The sequence below is a fragment of the Nelusetta ayraudi genome, unplaced genomic scaffold (genome assembly GCF_046127955.1).
Source record: "Nelusetta ayraudi isolate G7.1 ecotype Tasmania unplaced genomic scaffold, CSIRO-AGI_Nayr_v1 ptg000039l, whole genome shotgun sequence".
In the NCBI taxonomy this organism is placed as follows: Eukaryota; Metazoa; Chordata; class Actinopteri; order Tetraodontiformes; family Monacanthidae; genus Nelusetta; species Nelusetta ayraudi.
Window position 1 is genome coordinate 2,931,457 of NW_027466089.1, and position 19,931 is coordinate 2,951,387.

Genomic DNA, 19,931 nt, shown 5'->3' on the forward strand with positions numbered 1-19,931 from the left:
CTTTGCTTGCGAATTGAACCAACAACCAGGAGTGGAACCCTGGTCTCCAGCACCACAGTCAGCAGGCTAACCCACTGAGCTAACCTGCTAACCTGCTAAGCAGGTTCCTGAGGGCTGTGGAGGGATGTCACTACATCAATAGAAAGCAGTGACTTGACATTGGTGCGTTTCAACACCGGACTCTGCAGGAGAAACAAACAGCCACAGTCACTTTGTACAAGTGCAACACAACAAGTGGAGCTGAAGCCTTTTAGATACAATTAAGAGGAAAGGAAATTCTGCTCACTCTTTTAAAATTGAATTCAAAAAGAAGGAAGGGGGAGCTAGCTGGCTAGTTAGCAGAGTTGTATCTCAGGGAAAACATGGGATTTGATCCTGTGACCTCTGTGTTAGGAGTCAGCGTTGCTCCCCACAAGACCGTCTTCAGCGCTGAGACAGTGTAGTATCTGAATCTATGTATATGACATCATGTGATCTTATGTATATGGCCTGATGTGAACTCAGCGGTGAACCCGCTGCTGCACTCCTTCCCTAAGGACGTCAGGGTCCATATATGGTCTTGTTGTTGCCAACGTCCACCAAATTGAAACCAGATGGCCATTGGGGGTGCAACTATGGAATGTATACATTCTCCTCCACTCCCAGCATCTTCCTCTCTGGTTGCTGGGGGGTATAAGAGGTGATGTGAACAAAGGATCATCGGAGTTGCTCACATCTGGCCCAGAGACATCCCCAGGCTTTCTAGGTGCCTGACTGACTTCTGACTTCTTTGCAAATAAACCAGTTTTTATATACAACTAAGTCTGTGTCAGTGAAGACTCCTTCAACATCTACATCACACGAAGCCACCAGAAGAATTCACCACAAAAGCAAAGAACTATAGAGGCCTCAGTGCTTCACCTGACACACACTGACACACACTGACAGACACACACTGACACACACTGACAAGCAGTGACACAGACACACAACAAAGGACAACAAGTTGCCAAAACCAAAGACTCTTCAACTCATTTCCTCATCAGTGATGAATAATAGAAGATCATCAGCATCAAATCAATCACATACAGGTCACTGTATAATATAATGAGTTTATAGTCATGTGTTTACCAGAAGCAGTGGGCTGTATAATAGGCTGTATGAACAGGGTGACCTATTGACCTCCACAGTCCTCAGGCTAACAAGGTGGTTAGCTCAGTAGGCTAAACCTCAGACTGTGGTTGTAGGAGATGTGGGTTCAAATCCCACATGGTACCAGATGACCAGGTTTTATCTGTGTATATTTATAATAATAGTAATAAACTTTTATTTGTACAGCGCTAAATCACAACCAAAGGCGTCTCAAAGCGCTTCATACAATCAGAGAGAACCAACCGGGCCACCGGAGCAAGCAACATGCTACAGTGGCTGGGAAAAACTCCCCTGTGGGAAGAAACCCAGGGCAGAACCAGACTCCAGAGGGCCATCATCTGCTTATGAGTAGTTGGGGTGAAGTAGAAAGATAGAGGAGAGACAGAGAAAGAGAGAAAGGAGCAGAGTGAGCCAGGGTGGCAGACAGGACAGAGTGAAAAACAGATACACCAACCAGGCAAAACGGATATAAACACAAAGAATAGGAAATAATTCAAGGCTGCTGTCCATGTGGAGTGTAAGTGTCCATGCTTTGGAAGGCAAGAGCCTAGCTCGATGGACAATCTGCCGATAGGACTAGTCCAGGTCTTAAGCGTGGTGGTGGGATGAAGCGATGACAGCAAGACCCCCAGGACAGCACAATCCAGCTCCTGGCGCAGTGGTCATCACCTGCCGGGGACACAGAGACTGCGGCAGTATCATGCATATCGAGCATTCTGTACAAAGCATAATGAGAGCTTGGACAGAGTGGATAGAGTAAAAGATTGATTGGGTGAGGAGAGTGATAGAGGCTCCGCCTGCACAGAGCAACAATCCCTGTAACGGGAGCGAAAGATCTCCCTCCACGGCGTAAGTCTACAGCAGCTTAACTGACAGTGGATGGAGTCTAACTATAAGCTTTAAGAAAAAGGAAAGTCTTAAGTCTACTCCTAAATAAACTAACTGTGTCTGCCCCCCTCACCGAGGCTGGAAGATGGTTCCAAAATAAAGGTGCCAGGAAACTGAAACACCTACCTCCTGATCTAACTCTAGAAATTTTGTGGATAACTAAAAGACCTGAATCCTCAGAGCGAAGGGCTCTTGGAGGATGATAAAGTTCAATGAGTTCCCTAATATAAGAAGGAGCCTGAGAATGAAGAGCTTTGTAAGTTAAAACTAGAATCTTAATCTTAGAATCTGACCACTTGATCAGAAAGTGGTCAGACAAAACATCGTTTCGGGGAAAGATTGTCAGCTGCTCTACACCAAGTCCAAAAGTGAGCACAAGATCCAAAGTATGACTATGCTTATGAGTGGGTACATTCACAACTTGAAGGAAGCCTAAGGAGTCGAGGATAGATTTGAAATGAGAACTCAGACTGTCACTCTCAATGTCAACATGAATATTAAAATCTCCAATCATTATGATCTTGTCTTTAGTCAATGCTAAAGTAGACAAAAACTCTGAAAATTCATCTAAGAAAGAAGAATATGGACCGGGGGGACGGTAGACAACAATGAATTCAACGGAATCTGCCTGCCTATCAGGTGACAACGAAATAGACATCGCTAAACTCTCAAATGAATTATAAATAGATTGAGCCTTGAGATTGACTAACAAATTGGAATTATAAATAGCTTCAACGCCACCTCCTCGACCACTATCACGAGCCTTATGAGTATTAATATGACTAGGAGGAGTGGCTTCATTAAGACTAAAATATTCATCTTGACGTAGCCATGTCTCTGTGAGGCCGAAAATATCAACACTATGTTCACTAATCAAATCATTAACTAAAACTGCCTTGGAATGTAGAGACCTAATGTTAAGAAGGCCACATTTCACCATTTTGTTTGTGGGAGACCCTGGAGTCACCTCCGACCGGGCCCCCTTATTTCTACAATCTATTCGAACTAGGTTACTATGATCTATTGGAGATTTGCACAGTATAAGAGGTTTGGAGGTGCGAGGGACCGACACAACTTCTATTGGAAAAGACTGGCAGGGCTTCGGGGACTTACTAACGGCAGGGGACGGCAGTGAGAGAAGCCCAGAGTAGCGTTTAGGACTACAACTCTGTTGCCTGGTCTCCACCCTGGAGCGTCAGTGAGTGGAAGCTAAAATTTTAACTATATTGCTAGATAAGAGAGCTGCACCTTCCCGGGTGGGATGAATGCCATCCCTCCTAACAAGACCAGGCTTGCCCCAGAAAGGCTTCCAGTTATCTACAAAGCCCACCGAGTTATTGGGACACCACCCTGACAGCCAACGGTGAAAAGATGACATGCGGCTAAACATCTCATCGTTCCTAACATTTGGCAAGGGGCCAGAGAAAACTACTTCGTCCGACATGGTCTGAGCAAATGCGCACACCGAAGCTACGTTTAACTTAGTGACCTCGGACGATTTCAGGCGTGCATCATTGAAACCACAGTGAATTACAATCCGCCTAAATCTCCGTTTATTCTTAGCCATTAACTTTAAATGCCCTTCAATATCGCCCACCCTGGCCCCGGGGATGCACTTCACTGTGGCCGATGGCTGTCCTAGGTTAACATGCCTCACTATAGACGAACCGATCACCAGAGTGTCAATCTCAGTCGGCGTGCTGCTGAGTGGAGCAAACTTATTCGAGACATGGACGGAGGGGGCCTGGTGCTGAGAATGGTGGTGGTGCCCGGCAGGCTTGTTAAGGCTACGCTTCCTCCTGACAGTCACCCAACCGACCTTTCCCGGCTGCTCGGGAGCCGCGAAGGGAGGGGAACTAGTGGGACCTAGAGACTCCGACGCTACGCTAGCGAATGAACGCTCTGCTCCAGCTAAGCAAACCCTACTAGCTACAGGACTACTATGCATGTAAATACATAAAAAATGTCAGTCAATCAGCACAATAAAAATTGAAATGGCAAGGCACTGAGAGACCTGGAGTAGGAAACAGCCACCCACGGGGATCATCCATACTGAGAGGGTCCCTAGAACGATGAGACCCCTCCCAGTGAGGAGACCCCCTACAAGGAAACACTGGAGTTAAAAACAATACAGGAAAAGGAAGTTAAAAGAATAATAATAGTAACAATAATGAAAATAAATTAAAAATAAAATAAATAATATAAACTAAACTAAATTAAAAAACTATAAGATTGTAAAAAGTAAAAAGATATACAGGAAATAAGATAGTAAAGATAAAAATAAGATAAAATATTCAATAATCCTAAAAGCTTTAAAGCTAAAAAGCAAGACAAGTAAAATACAAATTAAATAAATCACTTAAAAAGCCAAACTAAAAAGGTGAGTCTTAAGCCTCCCCTTAAAAACATCAACAGTCTCTGCAGTCCTGATTCCCTCTGGCAGGCTGTTCCAAAGTTTCGGACCGTAGTGGCTGAACGCAGCCTCTCCATGGGTTCTGGTCCGAACACTTGGAACAATTAATAGGCCGGTTCCAGAGGACCTCAATATCCGCGAGGGCTGATAAGATAAAAGCATATCTGATAAATAAGATGGTCCAAGACCGTTAAGACACTTGAAAACTAATAAAAGCACTTTAAAGTCGATCCTGAATCACACAGGGAGCCAATGCAGTGATTTTAAAACTGGAGTAATGTGATCCTGCCCCCTGGTCCTAGTAAGCACACGAGCGGCTGAGTTCTGAAGTACCTGTAAGTTACAGATAGTTTTTTCGGTAGACCAGAGAGCAGGGCATTGCAGTAGTCTATCCAACAAGAAATAAAAGCATGCATCAGCACCTCTGTGTCTGCCTGGGAGAGAAACGGGCGGACTCTAGCTATGTTCTTAAGATGATAAAAACCCGTCCTTGTGACGTTTTTAATATGCGCAATAAAACTAAGCTCAGAGTCAAAAATTACGCCCAGGTTCTTTACAGATTGTGTTGGTTTAAAATTATGAAGTTTAGGTAAAAGTTTCTCTATCTTGCCTTCAGGACCAATAACTAAAACCTCTGTTTTGTCCTGGTTGAGCTGTAGGAAGTTCGCTGCCATCCATGACTTAATATCTAAAATACATTTTAAAAGGGTATCAATAGGCCCTGTGTCATCAGGAGACACAGCAATGTAAAGCTGTGTATCATCAGCATAAGAGTGGAAGGTGACGCTGTGTCTCCTGATGACATCTCCAAGGGGAAGCATGTAAAGATTAAAAAGTACTGGACCTAAAATTGACCCTTGGGGAACCCCACACTTAATTTTATGTTTTCCGGAGGAACACGCATCCAAACTTACGAAGAAATAGCGATCTGTGAGATAAGAACAAAACCAGTTAAGAACAGCACCAGAGAGGCCCACCAGGTTTCTGAGTCTGTTTAATAAAATGTGGTGATCTACTGTATCGAAGGCAGCGCTTAGATCCAGTAGCACCAGGACTGTGAGTCTATTTGAGTCCGCATTACACCTCATATCATTTAAAATCTTTACAAGGGCTGTCTCGGTGCTGTGGTTCATCCTAAATCCAGACTGATATTTCTCTAAGATGTTGTTTGTACTTAAAAAATAATTTAATTGGTTAAAAACAAATTTTTCTAAAATCTTACTTAAAAATGGCAAGTTGGATACAGGTCTGTAATTGTCAAGAATAGTTTGGTCTAAATTGCTCTTCTTCAGAAGGGGCCTCACCACTGCCGTTTTAAAGGCAGCAGGGAAGACACCCGTCTGAAGAGAGCAATTTACGATGTATAAAATCTGTTCCTCAAAGAATCCATAAAATGTCTTTAAAAGTGATGTGGGAATTGGATCTAAAAGGCAGGTTGTTGGGTTTACCTGGGAGAAAACTCGACCAAGTGTCCTTGCATCAACCAGGGCAAAACTCTCCAGTGTTTCCTTGGATAAAAATGACAGTCCAGATGTATTAAAAGATACATTTTGATGTGCTAAAAGACTGGACCTGATGCCATCGATTTTACCTCTGAAGTGGCCTGCAAAGTTCTCGCAGAGAGCGTCAGACAGCATCTCTGGGTTTTTTTTTAAGATTATTATTAGTTAAAAGGTTGAAGGTGGAGAAAAGATACTTTGAATTATTTTTGTTTTCTATGATAAGTTTTGAAAAATGGGAGATTCTTGCCTGTTTGATTGTATTATTGTGACATTTTAGTTGTTCACGAAGAACTTCATAATGAACAGTGAGTTTGCTTTTTCTCCACCTTCTCTCTGCACTCCTGCATTGTCTTTTTGATTTTAAAATCTCTGGTTTATGTCTCCACGGGGATAAAAGCTGCTTTGGTTTAACAGTTTTTGTTAAAAGTGGAGCCACAGAGTCTAATGTGGATTTAAGTTTGCTATTAAAATTTTCAACAATAAAATCACAGGGTGCAGGTAAAATTTCAGCAGGAGTGCATTTTAAAACCTCAATAAAATTTGCAGCCACCTCAGCGGTAAGGCAGCGTTTCCTCACTGTTCTCACCGGGGCTTCCTGTTGGTTCAAACTGGCAATGTTAAAATACACACAATAATGGTCGGACACGGCCAGATCAACAACAGAGGACACACCAGTGGACAAGCCATAGGTTATGACTAGGTCCAGGGTGTGTCCCCTGTTGTGAGTAGGCCGTGTGACGTGCTAGTTAAAATTCATGCAGTTTAAAAGGTGTAAAAACTCTCTTGACAGTGGGTCAGAGTTGTTGTCGATGTGCAAGTTAAAATCGCCAGTTATTAAAATTCTATCATAAGTTGTCAGTGTGATTGATAAAAGGTCGGAGAGCTCACTGATAAAAGCAGTTGAGTAATGCGGGGGTCTGTATACATTAATGCAAATAATTGGTGGACTGCTAAAAACAAAAGCATGGTACTCAAATGATGAGTAACTGTTAAAAGAAACTTCCTTTGACATTAAATTGTTTTTAAAAATTGATGCAGTTCCACCTCCTCTCTTACATCCCCTGATAAAAAATAAAAAGCTAAAATTTGGTGGGCAAGCCTCGGTGAGGACAGCTGGAGCCTCTGTGCCAAGCCATGTCTCTGTTAAAAGCATACCATCTAACTTATTATCTAAAATCAATTCATTTATGATAAAAGATTTGTTTAAAAGGGAGCGCACGTTCAGCACGGCCAGGTTAATGGTCGTGCCAGACGTGCGCGCGTGACCACGGGGAGATAAAATGCATGGATATAAAAGATTGCTTCTGTTAAAACCAAATTGTCTGTATGTCTCGGGGGAAAGTCTGCCTGTAGCGTGGGTTGTGCGGTTGTGGGTTATGTGTTTGTTGCGTTTATATGGTCGATGATTCATTATTACAGGTATGGGAGCAGGTGTTGGTGGAACAGCAGTAGCAAGCTCAGTCCTATCAGCACTAGGGAAGCGTGCCCTGTGGGAGGCGCTGCAGGAGGCAATGTCCACAGGGTGCTCCGTAGAGGAAGTGGTCGGCACTGAGCAGGGGGTGTGACGCGAAGACAGTCACGCAGGTGTGAGAGACGCTGATTGTATGGTGTCGTGGATGTTTGAGGTTAACGTGCGGCTACCTAATTTGTTTGGGTGAAGTCCATCATGACGGTAAAACGACGGGCGATTCCAGAATAAATTAAAATTGTCAATGAAGTTAAAACCAATGGTGGTGCAGGCGGCGCGGAGCCAGGAATGAAGTTGCAGGAGTCGACTGAACCGCTCTGCTCCGAGGCCAAGTGTCGGGAGAGGACCGCTGATGAAGATTGACATCCCGCAATTCTTCAGGGCCACAAACAGATCGTTAAAGTGACACTTTAGCAGCTCGGATTCCCGACGACGCACATCATTGGCTCCAACGTGCAGGACCAAACGTTTAATGGAGTGTGGGAACGACTGCAACAAGTCCGGGAGTTTGTTTTTAATGTCATTGACGGTGGCTCCTGGAAAACAATGAGTGGTGGCATTGAAGAAACGGACGTTTCTAATTATGGAGCTACCAATGATGGCGGTGGTTGGGGCAAACAGTGGCTGAGGACGAGGGGCCGAGCGCTGGTGCCACACTGTCACATCATCGGCGGAGGCTGGGGTCCCGCACGACTCTACAAGACCCAGAGCGCCACCAGAACGTCGTCGCGCCCTGAGAGCAGCCTCCTTCACCAACCTGCGCCGAGAGGTGGAGGTTGCGGACCTGACTGGAGGTTCCAGCGCAGACGACCCAACAGCCCGGGCCGCTGGCAGTGGACCAGTCAGAGAGGAGGCGAGATGGTCATTTTGGAGGGGAGGGAAGTCCTCAACACTCAAGATGTCATATTTGTTGTCCATCTGAAGCTCACAAGGCGGAGCAGGTAACGGACTGGGTCGCGTCCGCCGCCCTCCCAGCACTGTGGACCAGGGCTGTTGGTTGGGAGTGGAGCTGTTAGCTCGGAGCCTCGGATTGGGGCTAAAAGTGAAAGCTGCCCTCGCACTGCCGCTCAGCCATTTAGGCTTAGCCCCCTGCACCAGCCACGTATCCTCCCGGATGGAATTAAGTGGTGGAATTGAAGACACTAGCCCAGGTGTCGTTGCGGCAGGCGGTTCGTCGGCGCGGAGCTGGGGAGCTAGGGCCGATCTCTCAGCCGGAGCTGAGCCAGTGAGCCCGGGATCTGTGTCCATGGAACCGGGACCGAGCATCGGGATGGTTGAATCCAGATCCGCGAGTCCGACTGAATCGGGACCAGTAGGACCCAGGCTAACAACAGAATCCAGCCTCATCTCTTCATCCCTGATCCAGTAGAGGTTGGAGATACGCTGCTCCAGCTCCGCGATCTTCTGCGATTTGTGGATGCAGCTGTCACACTCGTGTGGGGAGGTAAGTGGAGCCATGCGGGGGGCAGGCGGGACAATCTGGAAACCAGAAAAGAAACTCCGGCAGCAACAGTGTAGTGCAAAACGGCGGAGCTCGTAGCTCTTTTACTGGTGTTTACGGCTGTGGGCCGCAGTGGAAAACTTACACGCGCCAAAGAGGAGTCCGCTGCGTTTTGTTGTCTTAGATCAGAGTGGGTTTAGGTCCGGCAAACAGCGAAACTTACCAGCGTGGGCCCATCTCTGGGCCCGTTGAGGTGAAAACGTATCCTGGATAAAACTTTTCCAGGTATCTGCAGATACTCCGGTGTCCAGGAGTGGAACAGAATGTGAGCAACTGTTGGTGCTCTGTTATATTAGTCTCTGGTAAAAACTCTGGATGGTATTTGTGCTCAGTAATTGAGGACGAGCTAAAGCTAATCATCTGGCAGTGTGAGCAAGAAAAGACGGGAGGAGAAAGAGGAGGGACAGAGGAGAGGTGAGAGGGAGAAGCCATGGCTTCGACTGTGCTTATGCAAACAGATAGAGATAGGTGTATTGAGAAGATACTAAATAATTTGGAGAACGATCACCTTTTAAGAGAAAACAGTCCAGTGGTTCGCTCAGTCAGAGCTCAAGCTCAGGAGCGGCGTGGCTGGCTGGCCGGCTGTGCTGTCGCCTCCTGTGTGACGCGCTGTCACACAGGAGGTTATATGTGTTATATGTGTTTTTTTCTGGTTTTCAGACATGTTGAGATTTTGCTTAGAGTAGCGCCATCTTGTGCTAAGCTACCACAGGACTTTTTAATAACTTTTATTAAAGTATTTAAAATTCTTTGTTCAATTGTGATGACAAATTGCTCCTCTTGAATTCAAAACACCAGTGTGCCTGTGCCGGGTCTTGAACCAGCAACCTTGACATTCAAAGCTCTTCCTATGATGCAGTGAGCTACCTGGCCGCTCTTCAAACCTTCTGATGGTTCACTGGTCCTTTGGAAGTCTTGGTTTGCATCCTTCCACTCTGTCTCAACCATGACAGGACACTCATTGACCTCAGTTTCAGCCTCATTCAAGGACTTTGAGGAAAAAAATGTCCCAGAAAAAAAAGACAAACTGCAAATTTCCCCAATGTGGGATTAATAAATGCTTCTTCTTTGGATTTTGCTTGGAAATCCCAGCAAATTCAAGTATTTTTTTTTTTGGACATTAGGGGGGAAAAAAAAAAATCAACATTCTATGTTGTGTATATTTTCTATGTGTGTATTGTATCAGTGAGTGGAAAGAGTCTCTGTGGTCTGGTGAAAGATGACAGGAAGTGACGGAGCAGGAAGTTGACACTGTCTGTTGAAATCCATTTATTTCCTCATCTATATTTTCAGATGCACTGTGTGTTAATGAACCTTCTTCACGTGACTGATCCAGTCTCACATGCCACTGGCCACAGAGACTGATTCTGTCCCAGCAAAAACACAACACACTGTGTTCATGGTCTGTTGGGTTTTTTCCAGTTGTTTCAGACATGATGAGATTTCGCTTTCAACCACTCCGTCTCATGCTGAACTGTGATTGGACGGTCGACGTTTAGTGGATTTATTCGGTTCTTTTGACCGAGGAGGCCTGCTGGAGACTGAAGGGAGTAAAAACAACACAAGGAATACATTTGTCAAAAACTTTATTCAGAAAATTCTTCAACCAACCAGGAACAACCAATGAGCTCAGGAGCAACATTAAAAGTGGTGGCACACAACCAGAACCTTTGATCCAAAGTGAAAAGGAGGCTTCATGCTGAGAACCATCTGCTCCGGCCTCCATCTCCAAGTCCTGCTTCTTCCACTGAGGATTCAGCTCCACCAGTGGCTTCTGGGACGTCTCTCCCAGTAACCACAGCAGCTTGTAGGGAGAAGCAGTCCGCCAGCCACCAGGCTGCACTGGGGTCAAAGATCGTGACACGCCCACACACTGTGTGTGTGTGCAGCTTGCTGTTTAGCTCCACTGGTTGTAGTTCTGTCAGCCACCACTAGATGGAGCTCTCCTCTTCACTCTCCTCCTCATCCTCCCTCACCTCCAGCTGTCGAGAGAAGAAGAGACAGCAGGAGTCAGGACTCACGGTCCTTGAACGCATCATCACAGAGATGTTGACTGTTGATGGAGATGATGGAGTGACTGGTGAGAAGAAGCAGACTCTCAGTCACATGTCAAGTGTGGAACATATGAAAGTCATGTGACCATAGAGTGTTGGACTGATACTGAGGCCTGATGAAGATGAACTGATCAATAATTGGGTGGTGAACTGAGAGAAGAAGCAGTTTGGCAGCAGATGTTGGATGAATGAGGAGCAGCTGGACGTCACCATCCTCCTCTCACACTGTGACTGGGAACACTGGACCTCTGCTGTGGGATCAACTGGCTTTGGTGCTGGAACCATCATCCACTGCTTCCAAACCAGTACTGACCTCACACTCTCCAGTTGATAGTCTCTGCTGTGGACAAGATCCATCAGTGGCTTCACTGATGATTCCTTCAGCTGATTCCAACCCAGGTCCAGCTCTCTGAGGTGGGAGGGGTTGGACTTCAGAGCTGAGAGCAGCCAATCACAGCTGAGCTCTGACAAACTGCAGCAACTCAACCTGAATAGAGAATAAATGATGGAGAGTTTTTCCAGGGTGTCATCACTCTGAAAATCAAAGTGAAATGTCGACTTCAGAATCTGACACTACAGAAACAGAGAGGGAGGGAGAGAGGGTGAGAGAATGAGCGCTGCAATCTGAAATCTGACCACTGGATGGCAGGGTTTTACACACTGTGCCTTTAGACCAGTGGTTCTCAAACTTTTCTCTGTCACCCCCCACCTTGGAGGAAGGAAAGTTTTCATGCCCCCCCAGACAAAATCGTGGCGAAATATTATATATTATATATTTTTTTTCAAATTGACTGAAACAACATAAAAGATGAACATTCCTCTCACCAGCTTTACGCATTTCTGCTGTGCAAATAATGTTTGACCTTTGACACTTTTTGTGACATCAAAACCAACATTCTTTTTTTATCATTAACATTCATTTCACATTCAGTTCACTTTTCTCTTCATTTATGAAATCATTTATGTTGTTCAAATAAACAACTTTAGCAAATCACTCTTTGTGGCATCAAATTCTGAACATTACTTTTTAAACAAGAATACTTTCACTGTTCTGCTGTGCAAAGATCTTTTCTGGCAAAGCACTTTTGTAACATCCAATAAAGAAAATTAACTTTTTATCATCAACATTCCTTCTGTTTTCTATCAAGTTATTCTGTTGTGCAAATAACCATTCATTCACTTCACTAATACAATAACAATGGAGTTGAATATGTAGATAAAATAAGAAATGCAGGTATTTGGCAAGAGTAGTGAGAGTGTGTGAGAGTTACTGTATTAGGGCGTTTACCCACAGGCGCTCTAGGTAACATCTCGGTACGGTACGGGTCGGTATTCAGGCATTTCCACGAGCCCCAGCACGGTCCCAGGGGTTACGATTTTGGTACCTGCCTCCTTGGGGTTCGACGCAAGCAGAGCTGACACCGTATGGGTGACGTAGCAACGTGCAGGGCACTGATTGGGTAAAAGTTTTGACGAAAGCCAAAGGCAGTCTCTCATGAAAGACCAAAACCGCCATTTTTTAAATGCCCCGCGTGTGGATTTTTACAGTTTCACGTCTTAAAAACTGAAAAGATTATGAAACTGTACCACGGGCGAACGTAGAAATGCAGACGTTTCTGTTCTCTGTGGCCGAAGAAAAAGCTCATAGAGAGCTGGATGGACGGAGCGACACGCAATGAAAAGCCTTCCTGGTTTTGCAGCCGGTGGCCGTCGCTGTACAGCGAAACAGTGTCCGGAGAAACAAAAAAATAAAAATGCCGAGCGACTACCGAAGCACCAAGGACTACAACAGTCGGAGTGGAACGAACAGGGAAAATGTTGGAGGTTTGTTCAGCCTAATTCGGATGCGATGGAACACCGCCGCGGTGTCCAACGGGAGTGAGACGGGCTCGACTCGGCCCCCTGGTGGACGACGAGAGAATAGTCGGCCACAACGCTCTTTGAAAACATGCTTGAGGACTGTAAATGTGTTTTGTAACATCAAGCAACTTTAGTTTGAAGGCTATTTGCAAAGTAGAGCCGTTGAATCGTGTCGATAAACCGCTAGCCACCACCGCTAACTCCGTGCTCTGCTTGTGTTGTGTTTGCTGGCAGCGAAAGTGGCGATTCTGGCTCGCAAGTTTCCTAAGTTTCACTCCCTATAGCGATTTTTAAACGCTGCTCGCTTGTTAACGCCGGTCGAATAGAGTTGTTGCTGTTTTGTGCTTTGTGTGGACTTAAGTTGTGCGGATATTCTTGTCTAATAATAAACGACTGTGAGACTCAGGTGATCGTTTCAGCGTCTACGTTTTCTCTTCTAGGAAAGTGTTTTGATACAAGTCAACAGAATGAAACAAAATCATTCTAAGACCTACGAAAATGTCTCGCACAAAACAAAACAAAACCACGGTTAATACAAAAAGTGAATCCTATGGTTTCCGGGACACGGGAGGCACAAAAAAACCTTTGGTTCGCCTTGCAACCGTGACTCCGCCCACGCTCAGGTACTAGTCAGGCTTATGGAAATACATTTCAACCGAGCTGTCCTGTACCGTGAAAGGCTGGCACTAGCCGCACAGGGCTAGTGGGTAAACGACCTTAGCTGTGAAAGTGGGACACCTTGTGATGCCATGAGTTTAATTTTTACAGACAAAGCAAGGCCATTTTGGTTTACTGCTGAATGCTTCTTGTCTTTCTTGGGGGAAACTCTTTGTTTGTGTGTTTGTGTTGAAGGCCTTAGCTCTCTTTGGGATTCTATCATCTTTAGTTTTAAAATTTATCATCAGTGGAGAAGCGACAGGGTTACAGGCTTTCCTTGCTTCTCTACTCAAGAACTCTGTGAAACGTGCAAAATCTGGATAGCTGCCTGATGTGTCGAGTTCATCTACGACAACTCTACTCCACTTTCTCATAATCCATTCTGGCAGTTTTTTGAGCAATTTGTGGTTTTCCTCACAATCATTAAGGATAGCCAGTCCTTGAACGTGTGGAATTGCTTCAGTGCAGCTTCGGAGGAAATCAGAAAACTCTCGTAGTGCTAGTGGGTCATTTGTGCTGATCTTTGGCCATTTCATGAGCTTATAACGGAAAGCCTTTTATATGATGAACGGATTTCCATACCTGTCCTGTAGAACTTTCCATGCTCCGTTGTATGCGTTCTCTGAATCTCGATAAAAGACAGCTTTGCGCGCCTCTCCGGCAAGATAATTTTTGAGATAAAACATCTTCTCACTCACTGGTAGGGGCTTTTTGTCAATAAGAGTAATGAATGACATCTTCCAATCTGTGAATCTTAAAGGGTCGCCACTGAATGTGGTGGGTTCAGGGACTGGCAAGCGATTCATACTCAATGAACTAGCAATTGCTTGTGCTAGATTGGCAGACTCTTGGTTCAGTGTTCTTGCAGAAGCTGCTTGGCTAGGTTGGAATGATGCGATATCTGGATTTAAAGGAGCTTCTTTTTTCTGTCTTCTGTAGCAAGCAGAACCAATTTGAGCGTCAATTCCTTCATTATGGTCCTCAAAACTTTCATAGGCTCTGACAGGGGCTGCTGCTATAGCAACCTCCTTTTCTGCTTGTAACTGCTGCAGCTTTGCTCTCTCTTGTTCCAACTGTTGTTGCATTTCCACCTCTCTTTGTTTCATTTTTGACAACAGTTTTGCTTCTTTAAGTTTCCATTCACTTTCTAAATTGTGGACATGTGCTTGCTCTGCTTGAATTTCTTCGATGGCCTTGGATTGCTCCATTTTAACAGCGAGCTCTGCCTTTGCATTAACTATGCTGCTGTGAGTACTGCTTGAGCCAGAGTGATTGCTTAATTGCTCTGATGGGCTTGTGGTTTCAGTTTCGGTGTGACCAAAGACAGACCCATATTCCCTTTTGTTTAAAATTTCTCTAACTCTTTCCTTTTCAAGTTGATTATTAAATTCTTTATCAATGGTTTCTATGCGGTTGCTTACAAGTTCACAGATTTCCTTTGTTAGTGTACCACAGGCGTCCATTTTGTTCACAATCTCAGGTGTAGTGTCGCTGTTACGTAGAATTGGTTCATATTGCTGTTTTACGGTTTCATGCCTTGTTTCAATATCTTTCTGTAAGTCATTTAGGTCTTCTAAGAAGCACAGGGTTTTTAGTTTTGTCCTTGCCTCCCTTGCTGTAACTTTCCAAGAGTTATAAGCCTTGTGAAATGTTTTTTCACGTTTTTTGGCATTTTCATGATGCATTTCTTGACCTTTCTCTGTTCGTTTTCTCTGACGTGAGCTGGACTCGAGTGGGGTGTCCACAGGATTGTCTATTTTTTCCGTTGGGAGTGACATTTTTCTTGCCTTGCAACTGTTTTAGTTCAACTGTCTACTATGCCTAAATCTTTACTTATAAGGTGTAGCTATCTTCACCACAGAGTAACAATATGTCATGCATTCACAGACCATGAAGAGATATAGACCCTTTCATAAACACGAATTATTATTCCATTGACACGTTTGACAAACACCATGAAATATCGTCAATATCAGTTCACTTTTTCAATTTATTTGACCTCAGAATATGTTCAAGACACTTTAGTTGCATTGTGAACTTATGTGGATAAAGTCTCTTTGGCTCCTTCACACTCAATGTCTCTTTCTTTACCTTCTGTAGTTGTACCATTAGTATATTGTCGTTTTAATCTTGCCTGAGCATCATGAGAAGAGCGAAGTCGTCTGGCTTGTAGCAGGTCGGCAGATGAATCTAGAACCGGATGGCGTCAACTTCTCTGCAGGGATCCGTTGCAGCTGGGGCTTTCGCTGATCGTCGTCGGGGGAGTTTTCACTGTAGCAGCCCACTTGGAATTACTCGCAAACGCAGAGGGTTTTTACGGGTGTTCTTTTATTCTTCTCCTCCTCCTAATCCTTCACGTTTGACACAGTGAAAACTAATAAATAAACAAAACAACAAAACAAAATACAATGACGTGGTGTCATGCTTCAGCAAACAATACAAATCATATTTACATCTTTTGAATCAATAAACAATTATCCACCATAAACTCAATATTTCACATTAAATACATCAATAAACTTTGCCTACCTCCTTTCGCTTTCCAAGGGTGATAAACTTCAACTCAGTCTGCTAAACCTTTAGCTTCGTGATCATGCTCCTTACATAAGATAACCAACAAAGAAAAACGTAAGGCAAGCCACAGTGACACAAACTTTCACAAGATTAACACATTACGTTAGAAGTAGATTTTACATGTTTTACCGACTCTGAAGTGAGATGGAGCATGTTGCTTTCCGAGGCAGGAGCAAACTTTCTTCGGCAAAAAGAAAATAGGCGGTTTTCAAAATAAAGGCACAAACGAAAAACGGTAACACAACAACACTTTAAAATAAAATCACTGCCATTTACAGTTTTTCCTTATGATGTTGAAAAAGAATAAAACTTTTTATTATTATTTCAATTATGGAATCCAGCGACAGTTCAAGAGGAGAGACCCCACCCCCACCCCCACAAGTTCAATTAAGCCATTGCACACAAATGGAAGCATGTACAAAAACAAAATATTCTATTCAATATCTTTATCGTACATTTTTGCATTAAAACAAGCTTCATTTTGGTGTGAGAAGTTGTGTGTTTTATCCGTTCCGACAAAGGTCTCGGCTTGAATACGTTGAATGCTTCCGTATTGAAAAAAAGACACTTGGAAGATGTTTTTTTAAGAAATGTCCACTGGCCTTTGAGTAGTAGTGGGATGAGTTCGGAGCAAAGATTTCATCATTTTTTTGTACTCAGAAGGAGAAGTACTTGGTAAACCACTCCTGTTTCAGCTCCTCTCGCCCCCTCTGTTCCCGATATGGGTCCCTACAAAAACAAATAAACATTTATTTAGAGTGTCTTAATTTGAAATGGTTGCAAACCAAAATGTGAGCCATTGGCCGTTAAATAAAATGTTTTTTTATAGTGTTTTCTTTGATTCTTTCTAATTCAAAAAAGAACTGCATGTTCTCCGAAAATGTAAACCTTGCAGAAGGGGTGGACCACCTTGCCAACTTGCAATAAAAAAGCATTTTCAGTCAGTCTCAGCATACCCTGACCAATCAGCCTCTTTAACATTTTGCTATAATCAGGTAGCAGCTGCCGCAAGCTGGCCCAGTCCCAGTAGAAGATGGAGGAAAACAGGAATTGACTGTGAGCTGAGCTGCTGCTGAAGAAACTTGGAGAAACTTTTGTGTATACGCGGTGGTTTTTTATCATATTAAAAGAAGTCTTGGGATTCACTTTACATTGAGTTATAAAGAAACTGGGAACAAAGATGGGAAATAACAAAAAAACATGCTTGTTGCTTTTGTATTAAAAAGATACAAATTCTCTGCAAAGTCATTACCCTATCGTTATTTCAGTTCTATTTCTTGAAGTGGAGCTATTTGAACTATGCTGTTGTGTAGTTAAATATAAAGATAGATGATATTTCAGAGGGGGATTATTTAGAGTTCCTTCATCTTTTGGGGTAAAAGTTCAGTTTTCAGTACAGACAAAAATAAGCATGGAGAAAATGACATTGGTTATTGTTATTAAAAGTGTAAGCATTCAATAATGACTCCTTGGTTGTAAGCATTAGTGATTACAGTTTGGTTGTGCTGCCGTTGAAAAACAAAAAGAAACTATAGTATCAAGAGAACCAAAAAATGATCCAGGTGCTAATGCAACACCTCTGGTCAGTTCAGTCCAGATGATTCTGCTACAACTTTGTCCTTTTTGTAAAAACTAATTGCAAATGTATTTTTTCATTAAAGGCAATGAAAAAAAAAAAAAAAAAAAGAACTTTTTAATTTAAGTACATTTCAGAGCTTTTACTTTTGTTTCTTTACTTAAGTAAAGGAGTTGAATCAGTACTTTTACGTTTACCAGACTATTTTTCTACATACGAATCCATACTTTTGCCATCTATAACTAGGAAGCAGTTGCTTTCAGCTGCTTTTAAAAAACAAACAACGCTCAGAAACACTAGAAACATCCTGTATCAGTACCAGTAGATTAGGCTCTTTTGATCTGTGTTGATGCAACGAGGCTCCTCCTACCTGTTTGAGTGGCTCTGCAGGTACGTGTGTGGATCCTAGCAGGAAGGCGACACGTAGCGGATGCCCGTCTGTGGCGAGGGGCAGACGGGCAGCGGGGCGGTGGGCGCCGGGGTCGGGGGGATGCAGGAGGTGCGGGACCTGGACGAGCGGAAGATGGAGGGGGAGGAGGGCTGGCCCAGCGATAGGGAGGTGTGCATGTGCGGCAGGGAGGAGGTGGAGTAGTGTGGGGAGGGGTGAACGTGGGAGCTGGACTGGTGGGGGAGGGTCGAGGAGGAGTGCTGATGGAGGGAGGCGGGGGAGGGGGAGGAGGAAGAGGTGGAGGAGGTGTAGGAGCGGAAGGTGCTCCTGTCGAAGGTGGTGGCGGTGGCAATCGGGACGCTGGTGGGACACGCGGGAGACTCCGTCTGCTTCCGCTGTCGATGACAAACAGCAGAGTCCAGGGCGACTTGTAGGACTTTGCATTTCATGAACATGGCAATGATCCTCAACCAGCGAGTCAAAGGTGTGCAATAAATGTTATGTGAGTAATATTTGGAGATTCTGAAGAAGAAAGCGACATCAATGCAGCACCCAAACCTGGATACCGCAGCCCCGTTCTAAACTAGCATGAGGCTACCTAGCTAAACTAGTGAGAGATGGGATCAGGCAGCTTCAAAGCAACCTGGACTGACTGGACACGAGAAATAAATCAAAAGTGTGAGGTTACCGGTACACAGAACTCAGGAGATTATTTACACTGTACTGTAGTAGGTGATTCACTTCTGCCATTCATCTTTTAATCAGGTCCATTTGTTTTGAGATAGTAGCGGTGGTTTTGTATTTTTTTTATCTAATTTTATTACAATCATTATTCAGAAGGACAAATGATTTTCAGTGTTGCATGCAGCCGTCAGATTGTCACGTCTTCTGACTCAGGAGTGTGTTTGATATTTGGAAGAAGAAGAAGAAGAAGAAGAAGAAGAAGAAGAAGAAGAAGAAGATTTTTACAATCACATTTATTTACAAAATACAGGCTAAAAACTTATGCACCTTTTCCTAACATAAATAACTGATTAAACAAAGAATTAAATGAACTAAAAAAATATAATAATGAACAACAACACAAAATCAAAACCAAGCCAAAAGAGACAACCCATTCAAAACAAAATCGAAAATAAAAATAAAATATTAAATAAATAAATACATAAATAGACAAATAAAAATAAAAACACAAAAAAAAAACAAACACAAATCAAAAGCCAAAAAAAGAAAACATTCAACCTTTTAGTGCATCCGAAAAAAATAACTTATTGTTTAAAATAGCACACAAAGTACTCTTGTGGCACCAGATTTTTTGGAAAGCGTCAAGGTCTTTCACCATTTTAAAAAAAGAAAACTCTAGGTGGATTCGGGAACGCAGGTTGCGGCGCCACACCATTGTTGCATCATCGCTACCGAGACTTCTATTTTATTTTTCCTTGAGATGTAAATTGCCATTTTCGCTTCTCCAATAATAAAATTTAAAAGTTGCCACATTTCCTTGTTTTTTTTTGCTGTAGCCTGTACCATAAATAAAATTTGTGATTGTAAAACTCTGATTAAAAGAACTAAAAACATTTGTTAAAACAATAAAAAAATGCAGTGAGTCTAAAACAATCAATAAAAATGTGAAAAACCGTTTCGCTGGAGTCGCAGAAGGGGCACTGGTTGGACACAGCAGGGTTAATGATGGAGATAAAAGCATTGGAGGCAATGGCCCCATGCAGGATCCGCCACTGAAGATCACCTGTTCTTTTCTTCAGTGGCGGCTTGTACAGGACCCTCCAGTGAGGTGTACCGTCCAGTCTTTTACTCCACGCACACGTTGTTCTTTTCCCCAGAATCTTTTGGTTAAAAACTTGGACGCACACTTTATAGAGGTCCTTCTTCTTAGTGTGACCAAGGTGAAGGGATGTGGT

The 19,931-nt window shown here is 43.6% G+C and overlaps 1 protein-coding gene and 1 long non-coding RNA gene across 2 annotated transcripts; both read right to left on the reverse strand.

Moving 5' to 3' along the window:
• Window positions 1–2,739: 2,739 nt before the first annotated feature.
• Window positions 2,740–3,967, reverse strand: LOC142892608 (uncharacterized). Its single transcript, XM_076032802.1, has one exon. It carries the CDS (start codon window positions 3,965–3,967, stop codon window positions 3,215–3,217), a length of 753 nt encoding a protein of 250 aa, XP_075888917.1. The 3' UTR covers window positions 2,740–3,214.
• Window positions 3,968–10,076: 6,109 nt separating this feature from the next.
• On the reverse strand, window positions 10,077–11,692 carry LOC142892776 (uncharacterized). Its single transcript, XR_012927485.1, has 3 exons — window positions 11,271–11,692; window positions 10,700–10,885; window positions 10,077–10,154 (listed from the first exon to the last, which is right to left on the reverse strand). It is a non-coding gene; the product is annotated as an uncharacterized LOC142892776 (long non-coding RNA).
• Between the last annotated feature and the right edge of the window lie 8,239 nt (window positions 11,693–19,931).